The sequence below is a fragment of the Loxodonta africana genome, chromosome 9, assembly GCF_030014295.1.
Source record: "Loxodonta africana isolate mLoxAfr1 chromosome 9, mLoxAfr1.hap2, whole genome shotgun sequence".
Lineage (NCBI taxonomy): Eukaryota > Metazoa > Chordata > Mammalia > Proboscidea > Elephantidae > Loxodonta > Loxodonta africana.
This window is the reverse complement of record NC_087350.1, coordinates 119,048,681-119,074,551: the sequence shown is the minus strand read 5'-3', so window position 1 is coordinate 119,074,551 and position 25,871 is coordinate 119,048,681. Positions and strand designations below refer to the sequence as shown.

Here is a 25,871-nt window from a genome sequence, read left to right as displayed (position 1 = left end):
ACCCTCACTTATGACCTGCTGGCTACAAACTTGGGGGTTCTCACTACCGCTTCAGGTTTGATAATTGGCTAGAACAGCTCACAGAACTCAGGAAAGCACTACGCTTACAATGACAGCTTTATCATGAAGGATACAAAAGAAGAGACACATAGGTCGAGGTCTCGGAGGGTCCCCAAAGTGGTGCCTCTGTGTCTCCAAGGACATGTCATCCTCCAGAGCATCCATGCCTATCACCAACCAGGAAGCTCATGAAGCTTCAGTGTCCAGAGCTTTTACCGGAGTCTCATTCCACATGCATGATGGATTGAATCACTACCCATGTGGTTGAATTCAATCTCCAGCCCGTTCCCCTCCCCAGGTATCCAGCTGATATCACACCAGAGTCTTTCTGGCCTGGCCAACAGGAGTCACCTCATTAACATAAACTCTCAGGTGTGGTCTGGAGCCCTCATGGACAACAGACACTCTAATCATTCCAGAAATTTCAAGGCCAAAGCCAAATTCTTTGGGTGAAGTAATAGATAATCACAAAGCTTTTGGTAGGTGGAGGAGTAGAGATATGCACAGGGCATTATGGGAGCCCACAGGAGGCTTCCTGAGTTGAGGGCGGGCGGATCACAGTGGAGGTCGGGAGAGATTTGGGGAAGCAAAGAGCAGATGCAGACACAGGGCGTGGAGGGGCCATCCTGCACATCCTACAGCAAGGGCCTGGAGGTGAGATGAGGCCCAAAAGGTCGGCAGGAAGGGACTGGATGGGGGGGACCTTGTGGCCGGCTAGTAGCCTGGGCTTGCTTGCTTTTCTTCCAAGGCATCTCTGGGTGGACTCGAACTGTCAACCTTTTGGTTAGCAGCTGAGTGGTTGACAATTTACACCACCCAGAAGTTTCTCTCCACACAGTAGCGCCCCAAATGACTGCCAAATGAGTGAGTGAGTGGGTAAGTGAGTGGGTGAGAGAGTGGGTGAGTGGGTGAGTGAGTGGGTGAGTGAGTGAGTGAGTGAGTGAGTGAGTGAGGAACAAATGAACCAACAGCAGAACCCCTCCTACCCCTCCAGTCACCTGTATCTCAATGTCTTCCTGGGTAGGCCCCTGGATGTGAAGCTCCTCCCGGTGGGGCAGCTGGTCCTCGGTGAGGGCCACCCTGTACTCCAGGCGGCTGTCCTCCAGGAGTGAGGGGTAGGTGGTACTGGGGGAGACGCTCCCGTTTCCAGCTACAACGTACCGCCCTCGGATCCTCACAGCTGTGGGGCAGCGAGAGCACTCAGGACGGCGGGGTCCCAGCCTCTTACATGGGAGCATTTTCCTTAAACTCTCCACCAACAGGGTGTGGGCCAAGGTGGGACAAAGTCTCTGGGGTGGAGAAGGCAACAGGGCCAGCAGAGTAAGGAGGGCCTTCTACCCATGGACATAACCTCCAATGCCATGTCATGGCTCTCCTCCCCAAGCCGTGCCCCGCCGGGAGCAGGACCTCCTGGCACCTAGGTCTGGTGGTCACCCCCCAGGCACACTCTCTGCCCTGTTCATACGCATCTGACCATGGAAGGGTCTTTCCAGAATCTGAGGAATGCCGTGGGCCTGCTTCCCCTCACCAAGTGCACACACAAGGCTTTACAGGCGGTTCCGGGGCTCAAGGACCTCAGGGTGTGTGCTCACCCTGTGGATCTGAAGGGCAGGTGCAGGCAGCTTTCTGGAAAGAAAGACTGACCATGCATCCTCCGTCAACTCACCCAAGTGTGTGAAGAGAGGCCTGCGGTTGACAACATAGACACTGGTCAGGTTGGGGGTGACCGTGAGGAATGTCACATACTCTGGAAGGAAGCAGGAGAGGGTACCTGGGGCTCACAGGTTACATCACAGTCAAAAGGGAGCAGATTTCAGCTGCATGGAAAATAGGGCCTTTAACACCAAAAGCTAGCAGTGCAAAGGGCTGCCTCGAAGGTGGTGAGTCCACTGTCACTGGGGGCAATCAAACCAGGCTGGATGGCCACCCATGAGGGACACTGTCCTGGCTGGGAGGAGGGGTAAGGTCCAAGTTCTCACCAGAGTGAAGGGCACGTCAGACGGGGATGGGCCTCAAGTCCCCCACGAGTCACCTAAACACCACAGTTTGCAAATGCCTCAACTCTTTTATGAGTAGATCAAACTCAAGGGCCTTCTGATGATAACACCTTCTCGCTTATCGCACCCCTTTTGGTGTGATTTCTCCAGCAAGAGAGAAGAGGCTGGCCTGCAAAAACTGCCCAACCCTGTATCCATATTCCCTCAGCACCACGGCTAGTCAGCTGCCGTGACCGCTCTGTCCTGAGGGCTACCAGGCCAGACGCCCCGAGGTCTCTGCTGGCTCTATGAGTCTCAGGCTGGGCCACCTGGCTCCTCAGAGGCCAGGGGAGTGGCCCCTGCACCCCAGGAATGCCCCTTACCTCTGGCTCTTCCGCCCGAGAAGGAGCCGTTGTGTGGGCTGCAGGTGCTGTTGTCTCCTCCGCACACCTGGCACACATCACGTACCTGCTGGGAGTCCATCCTGCCGTCACAGCCCAGGATCTGTGCCAAGGGGAGGAAGTGAGGCTCCAGGTAACTGGGGGGCATGGCCTCGCTGACAACCAACCACTCCCAGCAGCTGGGCTGGAGGGCTCTTAACTAGCCTTTCCATACAACTACCATCTGCCAGGAGCCCTGGGGGCACAGTGGTTAAGAGCTCAGCTGCTAAGTCAAGAGGTCAGCAGTTCGAATCCACCAGCTGCTCCTTGGAAACACTATGAGGCAGTTTACTCTGTCCTGTAGGGTCACTATGAGTTGGAATCGACTTGACACCAAAGGGTTTTTGGCTATCTACCAAAGAGGCACTCACGCGGCTGGAATGGCCTGTCTGACACCACAGCCCCACAGTGAGGCTCTCAACCCACGGCTGTGTCCAAGCTGGCCTAGGGTCCCAGCGCCACTCCCAGGCAGACACTACTGCCCTTGGCCGGCGCAGTTCTTAGGAACCTGCCTGCTGGAAACACCATTTGCACTTTGGCTTCTGATGGGACAGGCAGATAGCCATCCACGCACCTACCCTGCACCTGCCCGAGAGGCACAGGCTGAAGGTCCCGTCCTCCCTCGGGCCACTCGGCACACAGCGGGTCCCATCCACGAAGCTGTCCCCACGCCTCACAATAAAGTTCTCGCCCACGGCCCAGCACATGTACCTGCACAGACTGTCCCCTGGTAACAAGGGGCAGAACCAGGATTTGATCCGAGGTCTGTCTCTGAGCAGCCCCGTACATCAGCATCAATGGTGGTGGGCCAGACCCCTGACTCACCAACCACGAGGGTCTCCGGCCTGGCTTGCACCCCCAGCCTCACCTTGGCTGTACTGCACGGCCGAGCTCCAGCGGTAGAAGGTGCTGCCGCCTTCGGGAAGAAGCAGAGGCTGCCCTTCCGTCTGGGCGCACTGCTCTGACATGAACTCCAGCTGGCTGGTCCTGCAAGCCTGCCAGGGAAGGGCAGAGAACAGGCACAGGAGGGCCCGAGGGGGACCTAGGGTGGCTGGGGTCACCGGGAGCCACCAGCACAGCACCCTGCAGTGCAGGGCCCCGCTTCTGGCTGAGCCTCAGTTCCCAGCTCTGTAAGGTGGGGTGACAACAGCTCCTGCCTGTTACTACAGAGGGAACACTTGTGAAGGCCACAGCACAGGCCCAACATCCAGCAAAGAAGAAGAAAGCAGGGAACTGTTCTGTCTTGGAGCCAGAGGCCTGAACTTCAGAAAATGGGACCCTTATAACACTTGCTGTATGATATGCATTTAAAACCAGCTGCTTAGCAAGTGGCCATCTAAGATGCATCGACTGGTCTCAACCCACCCGGAGCAAAGGAGAATGAAGAACACCAAAGACACAAGGTAATTATGAGCCCAAGAGACAGAAAGGGCCACATAAACCAGAGACTACATCAGCCTGAGACCAGAAGAACTAGATGGTGCCTGGCTACAACCCATGACTGCCCTGACAGGGAACATGACAGAGAACCCCTGAGTGAGCAGGAGAGCAGTGGAACGCAGACCCCAAACTCTTGTAAAAAGACCAAACTCAATGGTCGGACTGAGACTAGAAGGACCCCGGAGGTCATGGTCCCCAGATCTGTTAGCCCAAGACAGGAACCATTCCCAAAGCCAACTCTTCAGACAGGGATTGGACTAGATTATGGGATAGAAAATGATACTGGGGAAGAATAAGCTTCTTGGATCAAGTAGACACATGAGACTATGTTGGCATCTCTTGTCTGAAGGGAAGATGAGAGGGTAGAGGGAGTCAGAAGCTGGCCAAATGGACATGAAAAGAGAGAGTGGAGGGAAGGGCTGTGCTGTCTCATTACAGGGAGAGCAATCAGGAGCATACAGCAAGGTGTTTATAAATTTTTGTATGAGAGTCCGACTTGATTTGTAAACTTTCACTGCAAGCACAATAAAAGTTAAAAAAAAAAAAAAAAACCCAGCTGCTGTCGAGTCCACGCGTGACAACGCATCAGAGTAGAGCTGTGCTCCACAGGATTTTCAATGGCTGATTTTTTGGAAGTAGATTGCCAGGCCCTTCTTCCAAGGTACCTCTGGGTAGACTAGAACCTCCAGTTTTTGGGTTAGCAGTCAAGCACTTAACCGTTTGGACCACTCAGGAAGGCAGGTAGTTAGGAAAGAGGTAACCAGAGGCCTGGAGCAAAGGCCCCACAGAGGCAGACAGCCTGGCTTGCTTTCTTTTGCTGGAGTCTCAGAGAAGAATCTGAGCAGAGACACCCTGACCAGGGGCACTTCCTCACAGGTGCCACTTTCACCTCGCCATTCCCCCACCCCATCCCCCAACTCCATGCCCCAGACTAAGGCTCCCCCTCTAAGTCTGGGGAAGGGTCAGCTCCCAGAGGCCTGGGTGTCAGGCCAGGAGAAGAGGAGGTGTTTGGGCGGGGTGGTGTCAAGGGCCAGGCGGCAAGCCCAGGACCATGCAAAGGGAGTACTGGGGATTGAATTGTGCCCCCCAAAATTATGTGTTGTAAATCCTAACCCCAGTGATGTTGTTCGGTGCTGTCGAGTCTGTCCCAAATCTAGCAAATCCTTCTTATGCTTGAGCCCATTGTTGCAGCCACTGTGTCAATCCATCTCGTTGAGAGATTTCCTTTTTCGCTGACCCTTTACTTTATCAAGCATGATGTCCTTCTCCAGGGACTGATCCCTCCTGATAACATGGCCGAAGTATGTGAGACAGAGTCTCATCATCCTTGCTTCTAAGGAGCATTCTGACTGGCTTCTTTCAAGACTGATTCGCTTGTTCTTTTTGCAGTCCATGGTATATTCAATATTCTTCACCAGCACCGTATTCAAAGGTGTCAATTCTTCTTCTTCCGTCTACTTGATTCATTGTCCAGCTTTCGCATGCGTATTAGGCGATTGAAAACACCATGGCTTGGGTCAAGCGCACCTTAGCCCTCAAGTTAACATCTTTGCTTTTGAACACTTTAAAGAGGTCTTCTGCAGCAGATTTGCCCAGTGCAATGCGTCTTTTGATTCCTTGACTGCTCCTTCCATGGGTGTTGACTGTAGATCCAAGTGAAATGAAATCCCTGACAACTTCAATCTTTTCTCTGTTTATCATGATGTTGTTCATTGGTCCAGTTGTGAGGATTTCTGTTTTCTCTTTATGATGAGGTGTGATCCATACTGAAGGCTGTGGTTTTTGATCTTCATCAGGAAGTGCATCAAAACCTCTCTGCTCCCTATGGGACAGTTCTACTCTGTCCTATAGGGTTGATAGGAGTCAAAATGGACTCAAGGGCAACTGGTTTGGTTTGGCTTTTGGTTACATATCAGTCACTGTTCTAGGCACTGGAGATAAAGCAAAGCAAAGTCTCTAAGGACCCAAGTATAATCTGGACCATTTTCCTCCCCTTGACTAAGAGGCTGTGTTGCTGCAGCTGCTACAGTCATTAAGGGCACAGTTTCAATGATAGTCTATAATGTCAGTTTTAAAGCTTAAGAACTTTCTGAGGAGTTTTTGCTCAGGGTACATTTAATGTCTATTCCTGGTGGTGGGATAACTTGAAAAAAGATAGCAAGAACGGTTGCACAACTTGAAGAATGTAATCAATGTCACTGGATTGTACATGTAGAAATTGTTGAATTGCTTTATAATTTGTTGTATATATTTTCACCACAAAAATAAATTAAAAAAAAAGCGTAAGCATTTTCTAAAAACAATTTCCCTAAAGCATGAAAAAGAAAAAAAAAAAACTCTTTGCATTCAGCAAACAAGGTTGTGTCATCTGCATATCGCAGGTTGTTAATAAGTCTTCCTCCAATCCTGATGCCCCATTTGTCTTCGTATAGTCCATCTTCTCGGATTATTTGCTCAGCATACAGATTGAATAAGTACGGTGAAAGGATACAACCCTGACGCACACCTTTCCTGACTTTAAACCAACCAGTATCCCCTTGTTCTATTCAAACTGCCTCTTGATCTATGTACAGGTTCCCCATGAGCACAATTAAGTGTTCTGTAATTCCCATTCTTGGCAATGTTATCCATAATTTGTTTTGATCCACACAGTTGAATGCTTTTGCACAGTCAAAAAAAAAACACAGGTAAACATCTTTCTGGTATTCTCTGCTTTCAGCCAGGATCCATCTGACATCAGCAATGATATCCCTGGTTCCATGTCCTCTTCTGAAACCTGCCTGAATTTCTGGCAGTTCCCTGTCGATATACTGCTGCAGCCTCTTTTGAACAATCTTCAGCAAAATTTTGCTTGCGTGTGATATTAATGATATTGTTCTATAATTTCCACATTCAGTTGGATCACCTTTCTTTGGAGTAGGCATAAATATGGATCTCTTCCACTCCACTGGCCAGGTAGCTGTCTTCTACATTTCTTGGCATAGATGAGTGAGCACTTCCAGCACTGTATCCGTTTGTTGAAACATCTCAGTTGGTATTCTATCAACTCCTGGAGGCTTGTTTTTAGCTAATGCTTTCAATGCAGCTTGGACTTCTTCCTTCAGCACCATCGGTTCCTGATCATATGTACCTCCTGAAATGGTTGAACATCAACCAGTTCTTTTTGGTACAGTGACTCTGTGTATTCCTCCCATGTTCTTTTGATGCTTCCTGCGTCATTCAGTATTTTGCCCATAGAATTCTTCAATATTGCCAACTTGAGGCTTGAATTTTTTCTTCATTTCTTTCAGCTTGAGAAATGCCGAACTTGTTCTTCCCTTTTGGTTTTCTAACTCTAGGTTTTTGCACATGTTGTTATAATACTTTGTCTTCTCAAGCTGTCCTTTGAAATCTGTTCAGCTCTCTTACTTCATCATCTCTTCCGTTTGCTTTAGCTACTTGACGTTCAAGAGCAAGTTTCAGAGTCTCTTCTGACATCCATTTTGGACTTTTTTTTTTTTCTTGTCTTTTAAGAATCTCTTGCTTTCTCCTTGATATCATCCCACAATTCCTCTAGTCTTTGGACATTAATGTTCAGTGCATCAAATCTATTCTTGAGATGCTCTTTAAATTCAGGTCGGATATACTCAAGGTTGTATTTTGGCTCTGGTGGACTTGTTCTAATTCTTTTCAGCTTCAGCTTGAACTTACGTATGAGCAATTGATGATCCACTCCACAGTCGGCCCCCGGCCTTGTTCTGACTGATGATGTTGAGCTTTTCCATTGTCTCTTCCCACAGATGTAGTAGATTACAGATTCCTGTGAATTCCATCTGGCAACATCCACATGTATAGTCTCTTTTTATGTTGTTGAAAAAAGGTATTTGGAATGAAGAATTCGTTGGTCTTGCAAAACTCGACCGTGTGATCTCCGGCATCGTTTCTATCACCAAGGCTGTATTTTCCAACTGCTGATCCTTCTTCTTTTTTCCAAATTTCGCATTCTAATCACCAGTAATTATCAGTGCATGTTGGATCAATTTCAGACTGCAGAAGTTGGTAAAAATTTCTTTATCTTTGGCCTTAGTGATTGGCAAGTAAATTTGAATAATAATCGTATTAACTGATCTTTGTCATAGGCATATGGATATTATCCTATCACTGACAGCGTTGTACTTCAGGACAGACCTTGAAATGTTCTTTTTGACAACGAATGTTACGGCATTCCTCTTCAATTTGTCATTCCTGGCATAGTAGACCATATGATTGTCTGATTCAAAACGGCCAATTCCAGTCCATTTCAGCTCACTAATACCTAGGATATCGATGTTTATGCATTCCATTTCATGTTTGACAATTTCCAATTTTCCTACATTCATACTTTGTACATTATTAATGGATGTTTCCAGCTGTTTCTCCTCATTTTGAGTCATGTCACATCAGCAAATGAAGGTCCCGAAAGCTTGATTCCATCCACGTCATTAAGATTGACTCTACTTTGAGGAGGCAGCTCTTCCCCAGTCATCTTTTGAGTGTCTTCCAACCTGGGGCGCTCATCTTCCAGCACTATATCAGACAATGTTCCGCTGCTATTCATAAGGTTTTCAGCGGCTAATGCTTTTCAGAAGTAGACTGCCGGGTCCTTCTTCCTAGTCCGTCTTAGTCTGGAAGCTCAGTGAAACCTGTCATCCTTGGGTGATCCTGCTGGTATTTGAATACCGGTAGCATAGCTTCTAACATCACAGCAACACACAAGGCCCCACAGTAAGACAAACTGACAGAAGCATGGGGACCTAACCCCTATACCTGTGGTTATAATGCCATTTGGGTGTGAATTCTTGTTATGTTAATGAGGCAGTATTAGTCTAGCATGTGTCTTAAATCAATTTCTTTTGAGATATAAAAACAGCACATTGAACAAGGAAGAGTGGAAGCACAGCTGGGGGAAGATAGACGCCAAGCCACATGAAGATCACCAAGGAGCCAAGGAATAGAAGCTGAAAAGAGACAAGAACCCTCCCCTACTGCCAGCAGAGAGAGAGAGAGCCTTTTCCTAGAGCTGGTGCCCTGAATTCAGATTTCTAGCCTCCTAGACTGAGAAAATGCACTCTGTTTGTTCAAGCCGCCTACTTATGGTATTTCTGTTATAGCAGCACTAGATAACTAAGACAGAGGGGGAGCAAATTTAACTCTACGTAAAAGGAATCCTTGGCAGTGTCACAGTAGTGGGCTGTGTTGGGGGGGGTAAATGTCTCCTCACGAGGAATGTAGGTGGTCAGGATGCAGGCAGCAGCATGGGGGAAGGGGTGGGATGCATGGGGGGTGCTGCTGGTCATTGGAAGGGACGTCCCATTTGTGCGCACTGGTCCCAAGGTTGGTATTAACAGCGCCTCCTTCACTCTCAAGTTACAGGTCCTCAGCCCCTCCAGGGCCCAGGCTGCCCCACCCACTTTGGAAGCTGGCCTACCTGGGTGTTGCACAGCTCAGCCTGGAGATCAGCGCCTGTACACGCACGCCCTCCAAAGGCAGGTCTGAAAATGCCCGTGAGGGGTGAGAGGGGCCTCCCCGACACCAAACCTAGGAGCCTGGGGCTGCCACCCTCCCTCTGTACCCCCCACCAGTACCTGGGGTTGTTACACTGCCGCCTCCTGGTGGCCACGCCTCCTCCACAGGAGCGGGAGCAAGGACTGGGGGCCCCCCAGCTGGACCAGTGCCCGTGCACCGCAGGCAGGGGGGACAGCTCCGCTAGCGAGCGACAGTGCCCTCTGGAGCACCACTGCAAGGCAAGGCAGCTCCGGCTCCACATCCACAGTCCCCAACACGCATACGCCCCACCATGCCTGTCACACCCCCAACCCCAGGGGCAGGCGGACCGGTGAAGGGTCCACCCTGCCCAGTCGCGGGGGGCTGAAGGCAGCACATCAGCAGAAAGGGGGGAAGGGCGGAGGCAGCAAGAGAGGGCTGGGCTGGGAAAGCTCGGGCAGCCTGTCACTGGGAGTTCCTTCTCTGAAAAGAAAACCAAACCAAACTTGTTGCCATCCAGTCGATTCCGACTGCTAGCGACCCTATAGGACAGAGTAGAACAGCCCCGTAGAGGTTCCAAGGAGCGCCTGGTGGATCTGAACTACTTCCCTTTTGGTTAGCAGCAGTAACTCTTAACCACTGTGCCACCAGGGTTTCCTCTTTGTAAAGACACAGGCCTAACTCCAGCACTTGGGAGGACTGAGACTAGCATATGCCCTGTGCCGGGCCGCCACGTGTGCTCAGTGAACACCCACTCGCTCTGCTGCGGCGGAGATCGAGAGTAGGAGCTCTGGATTCTGAGATGGGGTTCAATCCCACACCGTCCCTGGGGGAGTCGCAGAGCAGGCCTCTGTAACCCAGAAAAACCATCCAGTCTTCCAGGCCCTGTGGGGGTGGGTGAGCCCTTGGGAGGCTAGCCACCAGTGAGAAGGCCGGTGACATATCCCCTGATGGTAATCTGCCCATCTCTCAGTCAGGTGGTGACCATGTGGGATAGGCAGCTCCAGGCTCTTTGCCCCAGTTACCAACCTTCTCCTGCCTCCCCCAGGAATGAGGGCCCCTAAGCTGGAGGTGTCCTGTGCATACCCACAGCGCACCCACACCCACCCACACATGCACACACATATACATGCTCCCACATATCCATAGACACACATGCATAAACACATGCACACGCACACACACATGCACACATATGTGTGCACACATGCGCGCACACACACTCATTCACTCCCAGCCTCTGACCTTGTCCACTCCGCATTCCGTCCCATCCAGGAGGGGGATGAGAAGGCGGCTACAGCTGCTGTGGTCCAGGGGGTCTGTGTGGCAGGAGAGAGCCTGGCACACGTCCTAATGGGAGACAAGGGCCGGCTGAGGGGTCGCCTGTCTGGGACCACCTTAACTGTCCCTCCCAGGGCAGGGGACACCCTGACAAGCCATACTCTGCTCTGTGGTCACCGGGGTGGGAAGCAGGAGGTAGGGCCCTCCCCAAGCACAGGGACGATGCCCAAGGGGCACACACTTTCATGGATCCATGATATACTTTAATTTCTTTTAAGTCAGAAGAAAAAATGAAATTTTAAGTCAAAGAAAACATCCTATTATATAATATTTATATATTTGTATTTATCCCAATGAACATAAAACTGTACGTATTTTATGAAAATACTAAAATATGATTAAAAAAAAATCATGGCAGAAGAGGCCCACCAAAGCAGAATGCCTGGGGCCCATGAGATTCAAACGCAACCCTGGGAAGAAGTTGGCCTTTGGGGTGCCTTCACCTCCCCTGCCCCTACCAGCTCACACTCCCTCTGTAGGGCTCAACTCTGAGGCCACTTCCTCTAGGAAGCCTTCCCTGCTGACTGGCAGCTCCAGGCTGGCTCCTACAGGCCTACTTCCCCCATCAGAGCACATGTCACAGCTGGCAAGGCGACCACCTGCTCTGGAGAAGTGTCCCAACTGTGCCCAGAGTCTGGGGGTACAGGGGCCAGGCCAGCACCAGCTACAGAGTTGGTGGAGTCCAGTCAAAAAGGAAATGTGCGCCCCTTGTTCAGAGCATTATGAAGAATTTTGAGATGCGCCAACGGAGGTGGTAGAGCATTAACCCAGCCGGTCCTGTAGTGCCTCCACCGCGCCTACACCCGATGGGGACTCAGAAATGCCGACGGAGGGTGTACCTGCGCGCTGGCGGGAGCACTCACCAGACTCTCCTTGGCGAAGGTGCAGGCGACGGCGGTGCGGCCAAAGGCCACGCGGCACTGTTCGTCGGCGCTGTAGTAGAGGCCTGGCTGCGCTTCTAGCAGGAGCCCGGCTGGCTCCGGCTGCGGCCGGGGCGGGTCCCACAAGCAGCGCGCCCGTCCTGCGCTGCGACACGGCCCCGACTCAGGCCCCAGGTTAGTGGGGTTGGGATAGAGAATGCGCGCGGGGGTGCGCGCGGACCGGGCGTTAGGGGAGGAGGCGGGCGCTAAAACACCGCGGGGTGTGCGAGAGGCGAGGAGAGTGGCGGCTGGAGCCTGGGCGGGGACCGGGATCTGAGGTTGCCTACAACATGATTGTCCCCACGCTGCAGATGGAACCCCCCGAGGCCAGAAGACCTAAGTGGCTCCTTCAGGGGTGGGTTCGAGCGGGATAGAGGGTGCTCGAGGAGAGGGGATGGGAGGATGGAGGGTGCGCGCGGAGAGTGGATGGGGTGGAGGGTGCGCGCGGAGAGTGGATGGGGGTGGAGGGTGCGCGCGGAGGGGGGATGGGAGGATGGAGCTGTGCGCGCGGAGAGAGGATGGGGGATGGAGGGGTGCGGGGGTGGGATGAGGCGGATGGAAGGGTGGGCGCGGTGAGGGTGCAGGGGTGGAAGTGCCCGGCCGCGGGGTAGGTGGAGACCCCGGGGCGCGGGGTGGGGCGCAAGGAGGGTTGGGTGGGATGAGGGGTGGAAACCCTGCCAGCTACCTGAGCAGGTGCCGCAGCTGCTGGCGACTGCAGGCGGACCAGGCGGGTCCCCGGCGGGCGGACGCGGCGCCATCCGCCGCCATCACGTGGCTGCTAGACCCGCAGCCGCTGTCGGGTGCGCCGTCGTGCTCCAGGCCGAGACTGCGGACAGGCGGCTCTGAGAGTGGCGGCGGGCTAGTGGGCCCCGGGGCCACCTTGCGCCCCGGCCGCCCGCCCTCGGGCCTCAGCAGTACGACCTTTTGGACCCAGGCGCAGGGGAAGGAGCCCGCAGTGGCCCTCCCTCAGTTTCCTGCCCAGGACGAGGGCCTGCAAGGAGGGTCCTATCTCATTTGTCTGACAAATATCAAAATGCGCAGGGCTAACTAATGCACCGTGTTTGGAACTGGGGTGGGGCTGGAGGGCCCTTGAGAGGCTGGAGGCGACGCCGCCTTGAAGCGCGTGAGGCTTACATGGAAAACCCTTCGACGGCGCGTATCGCGTAGTTAAATAAACAACCGTGGGGGAGTTAGCATTCCCGCTCCCCGGCGGTGGAAGGCAGTGGTTTTCAAACTATTTCTAGCAGCAGAGCTTTTTCGGTTTTTTTCTAGGCACGAGGGGGCGGAGCCAGGAGCCTTAGGTGTGATCTGATCTGGGGAGGAACCCCAGCCCTGTCCCTTGAGCTGTGACCCTTCACCTGGGATCTCCGGCACCCCTGGGAATACTACACCCCTCTATCCAGTTGAAATCACCTGGGGCTTGGGGTGGTAGCTGGTGGGCAAGGATGATGGAGAGACTTCCCATTTGTATTAAGAAGTCTCTAATACGTATTTGAACGTTTTACAGCAATCGGGTGTTATTTTCACAATTAAAAGACTAAAAATCAAAAACAAAAGAAACCCTATATACATGATGGTGGATATAGGCAAAAGTTTACCCACAAAAATTCATGATGTTAGTAACAGGAAAAATCTGGAAATAGCCCCAGTGTCCGACAGTGGGGGATCACATTGTGGCACATACAAAAAAAAAAAAAAAAAAAACAACACCCTGCAAGGCCTGGGATGTACTGTTACATTAAAGCCAGGTAACAAAGCCAGGTGCAGCATAACCCCAAATTTGCATATAAAAACTTTGTGAGTATGTGTAAAGACAAGGCTGATGTTAAATATAAAATATGAACAGAAGTTCTAAGTCGTGGACTTGGGGTGATTTTTACAGCCTGCTTCTTCTTTCTCTGGATTTCCTGCGAAACTCAGTTTCTGATTGCTAAGTTTGTTGTGCTTATTTTATTTCTTAAGAAATAAAGTTTCTTTGAGTCATTCTGTAATCAAGAAATATCTGTTCCCCCGCCCTCTCCCCCACCTTCCTATTCCATTGGGGTCAAGGGCACAGCCTCCTTCAAGCAGGTTCTGCCAGGGCCCACTGCCTGCCATGACCTCACCCTTCTGGGGCCTAGGGCAGCTCCTTAGCCAGATCTTGGGGACAGCGTGTGGGGCCTCATACCTGTGCCCAATCTCATGGGCGATGGTGACCCCCAGGTCGAAGCCAGTGTCCTCGGTAATGAGGCAGCTCCAGGAGGAGGAACAGACCCCCCCAAGCTGGGTGACCCCCCGAACCTTCCGGTCGCCGTTAGGCAACTCCAGGTCGAACCTTGGGGAAAGAAAAGAGACATCTGGGTGGCATTGAGGGTCTTTCTGCTGCTGGGTCGCCACAGCCAGCGGGGGTTCAGCTACCTGGTGATGTAGAGGACGAGGTCAGCGTGCCCAGGGTCTGTGTCGTCCGCGGGGTTGACGGCCCTGCTCCAGTCACAGACGCTCAGCAGCGATGAGGTGATATTGGCTGTGATGTTTGGAGCATCCTGGGGTGTGGGGAGGGGGTGGTCAGTAACAGAGCCTCGTTCACCGGATCCCCATCAAGGACAGGGCTGACTCCTAATGACCCTGTTACTGCCCCATGCTACAGATGAGGAGACTGAGGCTCAGAGTGGGGGAAGCCCATGCTGAGGGTTGGAGCCCAGCTGGGGTGCAGTCCAGGTCTGTCTGACCAGCCCTGCTGGTGAGGCTACGGTGCCCAGTGGTTTGGCCAAACGCTAGACTAGGCTGCTATTCCATAAAGTAATCTAATGCAGTGTGATGTAAGCACCTTCTGAAATGTAATGTGAGCGAGCAATCAGTTGAAAGAGGCGTTTCCTTAGGGAGTGGTCTACCTCCGGACTGTAAGTAGGTATTTGGACAGAACTTGACCCCTCTGATTCTGCACTCTTCCCATGGCCTGGCCTGTGGGTCTCGGGACGAGAGTGCACAGGAGTCTCCAGCCTGCTGCCTGACCTGCAGATTTTGGACCTCAGTCCCCACAATCATGGCAGGCAATCCCTGGAAGTAAATCTCTCTCTACGTATACGTGGGCCTCACTGGTTCTGTTTCTCCAGACGGTCCTAAGACACCTGCTATTAACCACAATGCCCCACAGCATCCAAGGGGTTAAAATAGGAGAGACCCGGCTTCTGTGATGCTGGGCGATGTGGGGTACCGAAATCCAGCTGGAGCCTACCTCAGGCTCTGTCAAGACAATCATCTTCACCAGGTGCACTCGGAACTGAGCCCCCAGGGATGGGTCCCTCAGCAGTTCTGACCCCTGAGGAAGGGCAGACAGAGGTGACTTAGAGGGGTACGAGAGCGGGGGGCGCCTGGAGAGGGTGCTCCACTCAGCGTGAGTGAGTGGGAGCCCCATAATGCTGGTCCCCAGATGGGAGCAGGCGAGAGCCAGATATGCCCATGGCTCAGTAACAGAGAGCAGACAAGCTTGAAGAGAAGAAACTCCGAAACAGCTTCAGGAAAGTGTATGTCGTGGTCGTTGGTCTAGAATATTCCATTCAAATGCTGACTCTCGCAGCCTTGTGGTCACCCTGTCCTTTCCCAGCTCTGCCCCTCAGTCTGAAACACCTTTCCCACCACCTGTGCTGGTTTAACCCCTCACATCCTGGGGCCACCTGCTTCCCTGTGACCCCTTTCCTGGCCCACGGAGGAAGGCTGTCTCCCGCTCCCAGCTCTCACGGTGCATCCGTCGAGATGCTGCTCACGGCAGACTTGTGTTTGTTGTCTGGACCAGTCTGTCCTCTAAACTAGACACAGCGCCCTCTCCGGGGAGGGTGTGGCTTATCCCTGGCCTCTGCTGACCCGAGTTTGAAGCCAAGCTCTGCCGCTTCCTAGCTGTATGTTCAGAGCCCGTAAACTGACCTCCAAGCCCCTGTTTCCTCCTCTGTGAAATGGGGAAAAAATGTCCCATGCTGTTGGCCAGCTTAGGGACAATGAGCTATGATGTGCCTGGCATGAGGTGGCCATTCAGTGATGAAAATGGCCATCGCTACCACTGGCACCAGCAGGAAAGGAATAGGTCTTCTATCCACCACCGAGGACCAGTCCTCCTAAAACACGCTGAAGGTAGAGGGGGTGTAGGCTTGATTATGGAATTTCAGAACATGAGAAGTGTGGAGGGGGGGAACCCCCAAAGCCTGAAACAATAGTTTCACTGAAAAGAGGAAACATCATGTCCAGGGCTTGCCAGTGAAACCCTAAGCAGATTTACTCTGGACTTGGACCAAGCCTGTATGCGAGGAGGTACCCCAGTGGGTGGCCGGAACCCCCTGACCGGCGGGAGGCACAGAGAACCCGCCGGGACCCTGAGGTGGTCTTGGGCTTCCAGATTGGTGAGGCGGGTGGGGAGGAGAACTTTCCCTTTGCCCTGAGGCAGGGGACAAATTCGTGCTAAGGAGCCCCTCTGGAGAGTGTTGCCCACTGCTGGGACGGGCTCTGCCCCCAGGGCCTCTGCCACCAGGACCTCCTCTGCACCCCCCCATCTCTGGAGCAGACCAGGGGGAGGGGGAGGGGCCTGGAGCTGTCAGTCATCAGCTGAGATTCATTTCTTTTCTTAAATGTTCTCTGATATCCATTTTCTCTTATTCAGATATAATTTTTTTTCAGTGTATGATTTTGTAAGTTTCTTCTCCTTGTGTCTAACTTTGCTGCACCATGGTCGGTGGGTGCCATCTGTATAACATGACCCCCTTGATGTTTCTGGAAGCTTCCCTGACAGCCCAGAGCAGTCAGTCACCTTTGTGGGGGCCCCGAATGTGTGTTCTCTGGTCGTTGGGCACAGGGTTTCATACAGACCCTCAGGTTAAACTTGATAATTAGGTTGTAGAATCACCTCTTCCTTTTCTTTTTTTTGGTTTCTTGGAATGTGGATTAGTGGGAATGCCGCCCCCTGGACCCCCTTTACCCCTAGAGGCTGAGTGAGGGCGCAGAGGTGGGGTGCCTGCAAGAAGGTGGGGTGTCTCTTGAGGCTTCCCACTGGAGGAGGCCCTCGCCCCCACCCCCGCCACACAGGGAGGAGAGAACTGGGGAGAGGGTGGGGCTGGGGGGCAGAGGCAGTGGGCAGCCTGCACCTCAGGTTCCCAGAGGTCAATTGGCCTTTGTGAAGGAGACAGGCTGGGGGGTTAAAGAGACCCAAGCTGCAAGAGGCTGTGATACTGAGAGGGCATCCCAGACCTCACCCACATCCACCCCAGGTGAGGGAGGACAGGAGGAAGGAAGAGCAGACCACCTCTCTCCCCACTTCAGGGGCCCCGAGCCCCAGCCAGACCCCAGGCTCAGATTCATACCCACACTCAACCCCCTCCCAAGGTCAGCCCACCAGACAAAGTGGCTGGTGTTTTGTCACAAGCCCCAGGTGTGGGGCACTGCTCCCAGGGACCACAGGATGGGGGTGGCAGAACGCCATCCTGGAGGACTGCCCACTGCCCCTGGAGGTCTGAGTCCGACTCCCGGGGTGGGTCAGCCTGCCCAGCCCCCACCCCCGGGACTCACAATGTTGAGGTTGGTGAGCACATAGCGTTCCGTGTCCTCCTGGTGGGCCTGGTGGACATCAGGGCCCACGGCCACGAGCAGCTCCAGGTGTAGGACGTTCCCCACAGCCCGAGTCTGTCTCTGGAGATGAGGGGAGGGAGGACCGCCTGCAGGGGGAGGGGGGAGGGGGGAGGGCTGGGAGCACAGTTCTAGGTAGCCTGGTCAGCCATCGGGCCCCAGGCCGGCCTCTCCATCACCCTGTGCTCCTGGACTGGAGGCAGACCTCCTGCCCCCGTGGGGCTTAGGAATCGGGGGGCTGCTTCTCAGCTTTCTCACAGGAAATGGGGACCATGAGAACTCTTGCCTTACATGGGATATGAGTTGAAGTGTTTCTCACTCCCCCCTCAAAGGATATGCCGAAGTCCTGACCCCAGAAGCTGTGACTGTGACCTTGTTTGGAAATAGGGTTTTATTTAAGTTCATATGAGGTCATGCTGGACTAGGGTGGGCCCTAACTGAATGTGATGGGTGTCACAACAAAAAGGAGAAGAGACGCAGGGAGAAGGCCAGGTGATGATGGAGGCGGAGGTGGCAGTGATGTGGCTAAAAGCCAAGGAATGCCAAGGGTTGCCAGCAGTCCCAGTAGCTCAGAAAAAAGCACAGACGCCTCCCTGGAGCCTCCAGAGGGAGCGCGGACGGTCCTGTTGACACCGTGATTTCAGACTTTGAACCTCCAGAACTGTGAGGCAACAAGATTGTTGTCTTAAGCCACCCACGTACGGGCTCTGTTATGGTGCTCTGAGGCTCCACAGCCTTGTCACCCTCCTGTGGCACCCCCCCCCCCCCGCCAGGCACCCAAAGCTTTCACTCTCCCAGACATTCATGAACAGCACCAGTCAGGGACACTTTGGCCCCCACGCTCCTCAGGAGTAAGTGGGCTCTCGCTGGGAGGGGTTGAGAGGCTCTGGGCTCTTAATGTCACAGGATTTGGGGACTGTCAAAGGGCTGGGGCGCTACCAGGGAGAGGCTGGAGGTGAGGAAGGAAGGCCTTCTGAAGTCAAGACGTTCCTCATTTCCCCCACCCCAAGGCCCAGATCCCACTAATGCTGGGGTACTTGGGGGGCAAGGGGCAGCGTGGGGGCTGAGAGGGAGCTAGTGCGTCCTCCGGTCACCACAGGGGACGGCCTCCCTCTGCCCCATGGCTCTGTCCAAAGCACTAAGCCTCTGCCTCCCAGGCACCCCTCTAGAGTGGGGTGGCCCCAAGGTGGCAAAGAAAGCCCACTACACCCCCTCTGGCATCCGGATGCAGCAGGCCCACAGAGGGTTCCAATCCTGGCCTTGCTCCCTGAGATGCTGCCCTCAGCCCTGGAGGAGCCGCGCCCAGTCCTCTGGCCTCGGGGCGCCCGTTGCAGTGTGGGTTGACCTTTACCCAGTCCTGCCCATCTCAGGCTTTGAGGTTCCAGGGTTATGTGTCTCTGGACCACAATGTAAACTGAAGGGCCATTCAGGGAGGGTGGTGACCTGCCCACCAACTACAACTCAGCATGAGGGCACAGCTGGTGGCCCCATTCTCCCCTGGGCTGCCTGCAAGCTGGGTGCTCCCCTGCACCCCCCAGGGATTGTGGTGTTCCATGGAGCGTCCATCCGGGGTGTCCCCCCTCCCAGGAGATATACCTAGGACCCGCCCCAGGGCACTGGGGGAGAGGTTGTGGACCAGGTGGGGCCGGGCGGGGCTCCAGGGCAGGGTTAGCGTGCTATGCTCCCTCCTCACTGGCTGGACATAGAGCCGCTCCCCGCCCAGCAGGGTGTCGCCCTCCTGGAGGAGAGAGAGGCCTCCTGGCACATGGCCCAGTCCCTGAAGAGAGGGCCTCTCCGGGGACAATGGCCCCCGAGCCCTCCTACGCATCCCCAAGTCCAGGGTTCACAAGCCAGATGGGGATCCAAGCCTTCTGGGGCCACGCTCACTGCCACTATGTGGTGCCTGCCCCCACAGCCTCCAACCTGACCCCCACACACACCCATGGTCTCCACACCCTCCGTAAGTGCCCCATGGGAGTGAAGGAGGCTGCAAGGGATTGGCTAGGCCTGGGCTGGTGAGCAGACTGACCCTGGAGGGCATCTGTTTGGACATGCCATGCCTCCCCAGCCCGGAACCCAGGGGCAGTGGTGTGGGTAATGATAAAGGAGCTTCTGTGAGCCCCAGGCCCTGGGGACATGCTGTCCTCACCACTGCCCAGGAGGCCTGCACTCCAGTCTCCAGCCCTGTCCCAGTGGCCTTCTGAGGCCAGTCGGTCATAATGGTGATGGGGGTTTGAACCCAGCAAACTGACTCCAACCCTGAGTTCTTTTCGTGCCCCAGTTCCCTGGGCCCTGGGGAGTCCAGAGCGAGGTTTGCACCCAGCTCTGCTGCTAAGTAACTAGGTAACCCTAGAAGCCCACCTAGCTTCCCAGAGTCTACTTCCTTCCCTGGGACACATCCCACGTGGGGTTTGAAATGAACCCCAAAGACCCAAGTGTAATTATCAGCACATTCTGGTGTGGGGGGAAAGCCTGGAAGAGACTTTTGCAAGACCGGCCCCACCCGCATACCCCCGGCACAGCCCCTCTTTGGTGGCACCCACATTTCACTCAACACGTGGCCTGAGCAATCAGGGACCCTGGTGACTGCCCCCGGGGGTAGCAGGGCCCAGCCCCTGTGAGGCAGTGGGCAGGAAACTGCTGTAGCTGCCAGAGCGAGGCATTCACCACCCACTGCCCATGGTGGTAGGCGCGAGGAGGTGGGCTCAGGCCGGAAGGAGAAGGTGAAGCACTGGCCCAGGGCCTGCAGAGAGCAGAGCCAGGCCTGGCAGGGGAGCCCCCAAGCTCGTCATCACAGAGACAGGTGAGTGGGGCCGTGGCGAATTGGGACGCTGCAGGAAAGAGGAGGCCAACTCACTGCCCCACCTGGCGCCTCCAGGCCTTCCTGCCCAGGGGAGGGAACGAAGCTTTTTCCTCTGGTGAAATTACTGGGGAAGAGCACTGGCTTGGAGTCAGGCCTGGGTTCTAGTTCAGGCCTCCAGGCTCTCGGGCCAGTGGATGGTCCAGCACTCCAGGCTCTTGGGGTGGTGGACAGCCCAGCCCTCTCAGCTCTTGGGGCAGTGGATGGCCCAGCCCTCCAGGGTTGTGGGGCAGTGGATGGCCCAGCCCTCTTGGCTCTTGGGGCAGTGGAGGGCCCAGCCCTCCTAGATCTTGGGGCTGTAGACAGCCCAGCCCTCCAGGCTCGCAGGGTGGTGGGTGGCAAGTTACTTCTCTTCCCTGGACCTTGCAGGGCTGCAATGGGTCTGGGGCCCCCTGGCCCTATAGGAGGAGGAGGGCTGCAATGGGTCTGGGGTCCCTGGCCCTTTAGGAGCAGTGCGGTGTGACTCCCCAGCCTGCATGCCTCCAGCTAGCTTAGGCACTCGGGGGTGCATCAGCCCCAGACCACAGGGAGCCTGGTCACAGGTGGGGCACCCTCTCATTCTCCCCACCCCGGCTCTCGCCTGTTCTGCCTCTGGGCCCCCACATCACTAATAGCCCTACCCTTGGAAAGGGAGCCAGAGCCCTGAAGAAGTCCATAGACAGACTGACTAGCGGTGGGGAAGGGCCTTCATCACAGGAAATCCAGAGGCGGGGGCTGAGGGACTACCCCGCTCTAATCTGGTTTCTCAGAGAAGGAATAAATATTTACATCCACCTCCAGAACCCATGAAGTGTTCCTGAAAACCAGCCAGCGCAGCAAAGGCCCAGGGCCGAGGGACAGCTAATTAGACCGATTCTCTTGAGATATTTCACAGGACCCCGGGGCAGAACCCCAGCTCCATCAAGACACCAGAACAGCCTCTATCGCCTTGGCAGGAAGTAACTGACTTAATTAACAGGGTCCCACCAGGACCTTGGAGCCTGGCCCAGAGCACACGGAAAGCCCCAGACACACAGGCTCGGTCCTCCAATGAGGAGTCACAAATTTAGCCCCCCAAGCCTGGGAAACTCCCCTCTAAGAAGACATCAGGAAAGTACCTTTAACGGCAGAACCCGGGCCAAGGTACGAAGCCACCTCCACTGGCTCCAAAGCCTGAAGAAACCTCTGCAAAACACCAAAGGAGAAAGGAAGAGAGGGAGCGGGCAGGGAGAAGAGCACAGGGCCAGAACAAGGACAGAATGGCCAGGCCGAGAGAGCCCCTCACGGATTCAGGACAAATGTGCCTGTCTCTGGCCTGGCCCACGGGTAGTACTGACAAACTGCTTCTTTGGGGAGCACGCTCCGCCCCCAGTGTGAACCTCTAAGCTGCTGTGGTCAGCTGAAAGAACACATCTACCCTCCCGAGTGCTGATGGACACCACTCCCGCCAGGTGACCCCACCTTTGGACCCAGAGAGCGCAGTCCCCCAGCCCTGGGCTCCCCTGATACTGTTGCTCCTGCAAACATACCCACCTGCTGCAAATTGGAGAGTCCACAGCAGCCCAGGAGAAAGAATGCAGCCGTGAGAAGGCCCCCCAGGCTGGCCTTGCAGAGAGGGGGGAGCCTCCCCCAGCACGGCAGCCCCCACATCTCAGGAAAGCCTGTCCGAGGAGGCAGCGTTGGGACTGTCTGGGAAGCTGGACCTCGACAGAGCCAGCTGGGCGGGACCTTAAGGGGCCTTTACTCTAGGGAGCCTCCTGCCGGCCCACAGGCCAGAGGGCTCTGAGTCCAGCTCCTCTGGCAGTGACCTGGGCCTGGCTCTGGAATGCGCCTCAGCTCAGAGCACCCCAACCTGGTTTGAGGTTTATATGGGGACAACTCCGCCCCTGCCCCCTGGTGAGCCCTCCACTGCACACACTAGCCACGGGGGTGGGGAGGGCCAGCAGTCCTGGCTGGAGGAGAATGTGTGACCTGGGCCTCTTCTCTCTGGGTCTCTGAGGCACTGTCTGATCAAAGAGGTATAAAAACCAAACCTGCGCCCTGAGTTGATTCCGACTCATAGCGACCCCATGTGTGTCACAGTAGAACTGCTCCACGGGGTTTTCTTTGCTGTAATCTTAGCAAAATAGATCACCAGGCCTTTCTTCCACAGTGCCACTGGGTAGATTTGAACCGTGAACCTTTTGATTAGTAGCAGAGCACAACCTGTTTGTGCCCCGAGGGACCAAATGGCTGGCTGCACCAAAGGCATCCCAGCTCTTGCTCTGAATTTGCTCCAACAACCCCCTGGGCCAGACCTCTTACCTGCAGACACCCCTACTATTCTGTCATCTGTCTCCACACTCGTTTCCTGTCCTCAGCCCCTCCTCACCCAGCGTGGAGTTCCGTGCCCACCACTGCACACACATGCTTCCTTGCAAACACACCCAACACTCTCGCCTCCTTCCCCCACTCCTGCACGCCCCGATTACATTCAGCTCTCTACCTGGTCCCTCCTCACTCCACAGAGAGGGTCACACACCAGGCTGAGTGATGGAAGCACTCTGGATGCACCATCAGAAGACACCTGGCAACCCCACTCCACTTTCTGGAAGGTTCTCGTTCATACCCTCTGTATTAGACAGGGAAATTACACATACATACGTATATACATACATATACAAAATAAGGAGCCCTGGTGGCACAACACTTAAGCTCTCAACTGCTGACTGAAAGGTCCGAGGCTCAAACCTACCGGCAGCTCCCCTGCAGGAGAACCTGGTGGTCTGCTTCCATAAAGAGTACAGCCTAGAAAACCCTACGGGGCCGTTCTACCTTGTCACACGGGGTGCCTATGATTCAGAATCGACTTAATGGTGGCACACAACAATGACAACAGATATGAAAAATACATATGTCTAAAACTATACGTTGTTAGATGCTGTCAAGTCGCTTCTGACTCACAGCGATCCTATGTAAAACAGAATGAAACACTGCCTGGTCCTGCGTCATCCTCACAATTGTTGCTATGTTTGAGCCTTGTGTTGTAGCCACTGTGTCAATCCATCTCGTTAAAGGTCTTCCTCTCTTTTGCTGACCCTCTACTTTACCAGGCCTGATGTCCTTTTCCAGGGATTGGTCCCTCCTGGTAACAGGTCCAATGTGAGACAAAGTTCGGCCGTCCTTGCTTCTAAGGAGAATTCCAGCTGTACTTCTTCCAAGACAGATTTGTTCATTCTTCTGGCATTCCATGGTTTATTCAGTATTCTTCAACAACACCATAAATCAAATGCATCATATAAAAAATATGTATGTACTATATGTATATATATACGGAAACCCTGGTGGTGTAGTGAAGAGTTCGGGTGTATGTGTATATATATATACGTGCATATGTATAAATACATACACATATACACACAGACACATATGGAGTCCACGTGGCACAGTGGTTAAGAGTTCGGCTGCTAACCAAAAGGTGAGCAGTTCAAATCTACCAGCTGCTCCTTGGAAACCCTGTAGGGCAGTTCTACTCTGTCCTGTCGGGTCGCTATGAGTTGGAATTGACCTGACGGCAACGGGTTTGGCCTTTTTTTGTTATGTGCATATATACATACGTACATATATGTGTGTATATATATATATATAGACAGATATATAAATGTACAAAATATATAGACAGAGAGATTTATCTTATGGAATTGGCTCATGAGATAATATCAAAAACCCATTGCTGTTGAGTCTTGTCATTCATAGTGACCGTGTAGGAAAAAGCAGAACTGCCCCATGGGGTTTCCGAGGCTGTAATCTTTAAGACGCAGACCGTCACATCTTTCAACTTTGGAGGGGCTGATGGGTTTGAACAGCCAACCTTTCGGTTAACAGCTGAGTGCTTAACCACTGCACCGCCAGGGCTCCTTTCACATGATAATAAGTCAAAAAAAACAAACTGGTTGTTGTCAACTCGATTCCAACTCATTGTGACCCTATAGGACTGAGCAGAACTGCCGCATAGGGTTTCCAAGGAGAGGCTGGTAGATTCAAACTGCCGACCTTTTGGTTAGCAGCTATAGCTCTTAACCACTGCACCACCAGAGCTCCCCATGTGATAATAAGCCAAAAAAAAAAAAAAAAAACCCAAACCTGTTACCACTGAGTTGACACTATGGGCAGGGTAGAACTGCCCCAAAACACCCTGCCATGGAGTTGATTCCAACTCATAGAGCAGAACTGTCCCATAGGGTTTCCAAGGCTGTAAATCTTTACAGAAGCTGACTGCCACATCCTTCCTCCATGGAGCTGGTGGGTTCAAAAGGCTGACTTTTCGGTTACCAGCCAAGTGCTTAACCACTGTGCCACCAGGACTCCCAGGCATAGCTATCAAAACGTAAAACCAAACCAAACCCATTGCCATCGAGAAGATTCCAACTCATAGTAGCCCTATAGGAGAGAGCAGAGCTGCCCCATAGGGTTTCCAAAGAGCAGCTGGTAGATTCAAACTGCCAACGTTTTGGTTAGCAGCAGCCTGGGTTCTTAATCACCACTGTGCCACCAGAGCTCTGTTGTTTTTGTTGTTAGGTGCCATTGAGTCAGTTCCGACTCACAGCGACCCTACATACAACAGAATGAAACAGTGTCAGTCCCTGTACCATCCTCAAAATCATTGTTATGCTTCAGCCCATTCTTGCAGCCACTGTGTCAATCCGTTTCACCGAGGGGCTTCCTCTTTTTCGCTGACCTTCTACTTTATCAAGCATGATGTCCTTCTCCAGGGACTAGTCCCTCCTGATAACGTGTTCAAAGTATGGGAGACGAAGTTTCGCCACCCTTGCTCCTAAGGAGCATTCTGGCTGTATTTCTTCTAAGACAGATTTGTTCGTTCGTCTTGCAGTCCATGGTATACTCAATATTCTTCGGTAACACCATAATTCAAATGTGTCAACTCTTCTTTGGTCTTCCTTATTCATTGTTTAGAAGCCCTGGTGGTGTAGTGGTTAAGTGCTCTATGGCTGCTAACCAAAAGATTGGCAGTTTGAATCCACCAGGTGCTCCTTGGAAACCTTATGGGGCAGCTCTACTCTGTCCAGTAGGGTTGCAATGAGTCGGAATGGACTCAACAGCAATGGGTTTGGTTTGGTTTTATTCATTGTTCAGCTTTCACATGCATATCATGCGATTGAAAACACCATGGCTTGGGTCAGGTGCACTTTAGTCCTTAAAGTGACATCTTTGCTTTTTAACACTTCAAAGAGGTCTTTTACAGATTTGCCCAATGCGATGCCTCTTTTGAATTCTTGACTGCTGCTTCCATGGGTGTTGATTGTGGATCCAAGTAAAATGAAATCCTTGGCAACTTCAATCTGTTCTCTGTTTACTATGATGTTACTTATTGGTCCAATTGTGAGAATTTTTGTTTTCTTTATATTAAGGTGTAATCCATACTGAAGGCTGTGGTCTTTGATCTTCATCAGTAATTGCTTCAAGTCCTCGTTGCTTTCAGCAAGCAAGGTTGTTTCATCTGCATATCGCAGATAGTTAATGAGTTCCTCCAGTCATTATGCCCCGTTCTTCTTCATATAGTCCAACTTCTCAGGTTATTTGCTCAGCATACAGATTGAATAAGTATGGTGAAAAGATACAACCCTGACACACACCTCTCTTGCCTTTAAACCACAAAGTATCCCCTTGTTCTGTTAGAACGACTACCTCTTGGTCTAAGTACAGGTTCCTTATGAGCACGATTAAGTATTCTGGAATTCCCATTCTTTATAATGTTATCCGTAATTTG

General features: G+C 53.2%; 1 protein-coding gene across 1 annotated transcript in view; it reads right to left on the bottom strand.

Moving 5' to 3' along the window:
• The window catches only part of ADAMTS13 (ADAM metallopeptidase with thrombospondin type 1 motif 13), a 35,669-nt gene extending 13,914 nt beyond the window's left edge, over positions 1 to 21,755 (bottom strand). The window contains exons 1-17 of the mRNA XM_064290864.1: positions 21,638 to 21,755; positions 21,230 to 21,289; positions 18,183 to 18,192; positions 17,209 to 17,354; positions 14,894 to 14,977; positions 14,077 to 14,201; positions 13,847 to 13,993; positions 12,365 to 12,505; positions 11,623 to 11,785; positions 10,664 to 10,768; positions 9,520 to 9,671; positions 9,363 to 9,426; positions 3,345 to 3,471; positions 3,055 to 3,203; positions 2,420 to 2,540; positions 1,727 to 1,807; positions 1,059 to 1,240 (exon numbers count right to left, since the gene is read on the bottom strand). Of these exons, the coding sequence (XP_064146934.1) occupies positions 1,059 to 1,240; positions 1,727 to 1,807; positions 2,420 to 2,540; positions 3,055 to 3,203; positions 3,345 to 3,471; positions 9,363 to 9,426; positions 9,520 to 9,671; positions 10,664 to 10,768; positions 11,623 to 11,785; positions 12,365 to 12,505; positions 13,847 to 13,993; positions 14,077 to 14,201; positions 14,894 to 14,977; positions 17,209 to 17,354; positions 18,183 to 18,192; positions 21,230 to 21,289; positions 21,638 to 21,754 (1,974 nt within the window). The 5' untranslated portion in view covers position 21,755. The remainder of the gene's footprint in view (positions 1 to 1,058; positions 1,241 to 1,726; positions 1,808 to 2,419; positions 2,541 to 3,054; positions 3,204 to 3,344; positions 3,472 to 9,362; positions 9,427 to 9,519; positions 9,672 to 10,663; positions 10,769 to 11,622; positions 11,786 to 12,364; positions 12,506 to 13,846; positions 13,994 to 14,076; positions 14,202 to 14,893; positions 14,978 to 17,208; positions 17,355 to 18,182; positions 18,193 to 21,229; positions 21,290 to 21,637) is intronic.
• Between the last annotated feature and the right edge of the window lie 4,116 nt (positions 21,756 to 25,871).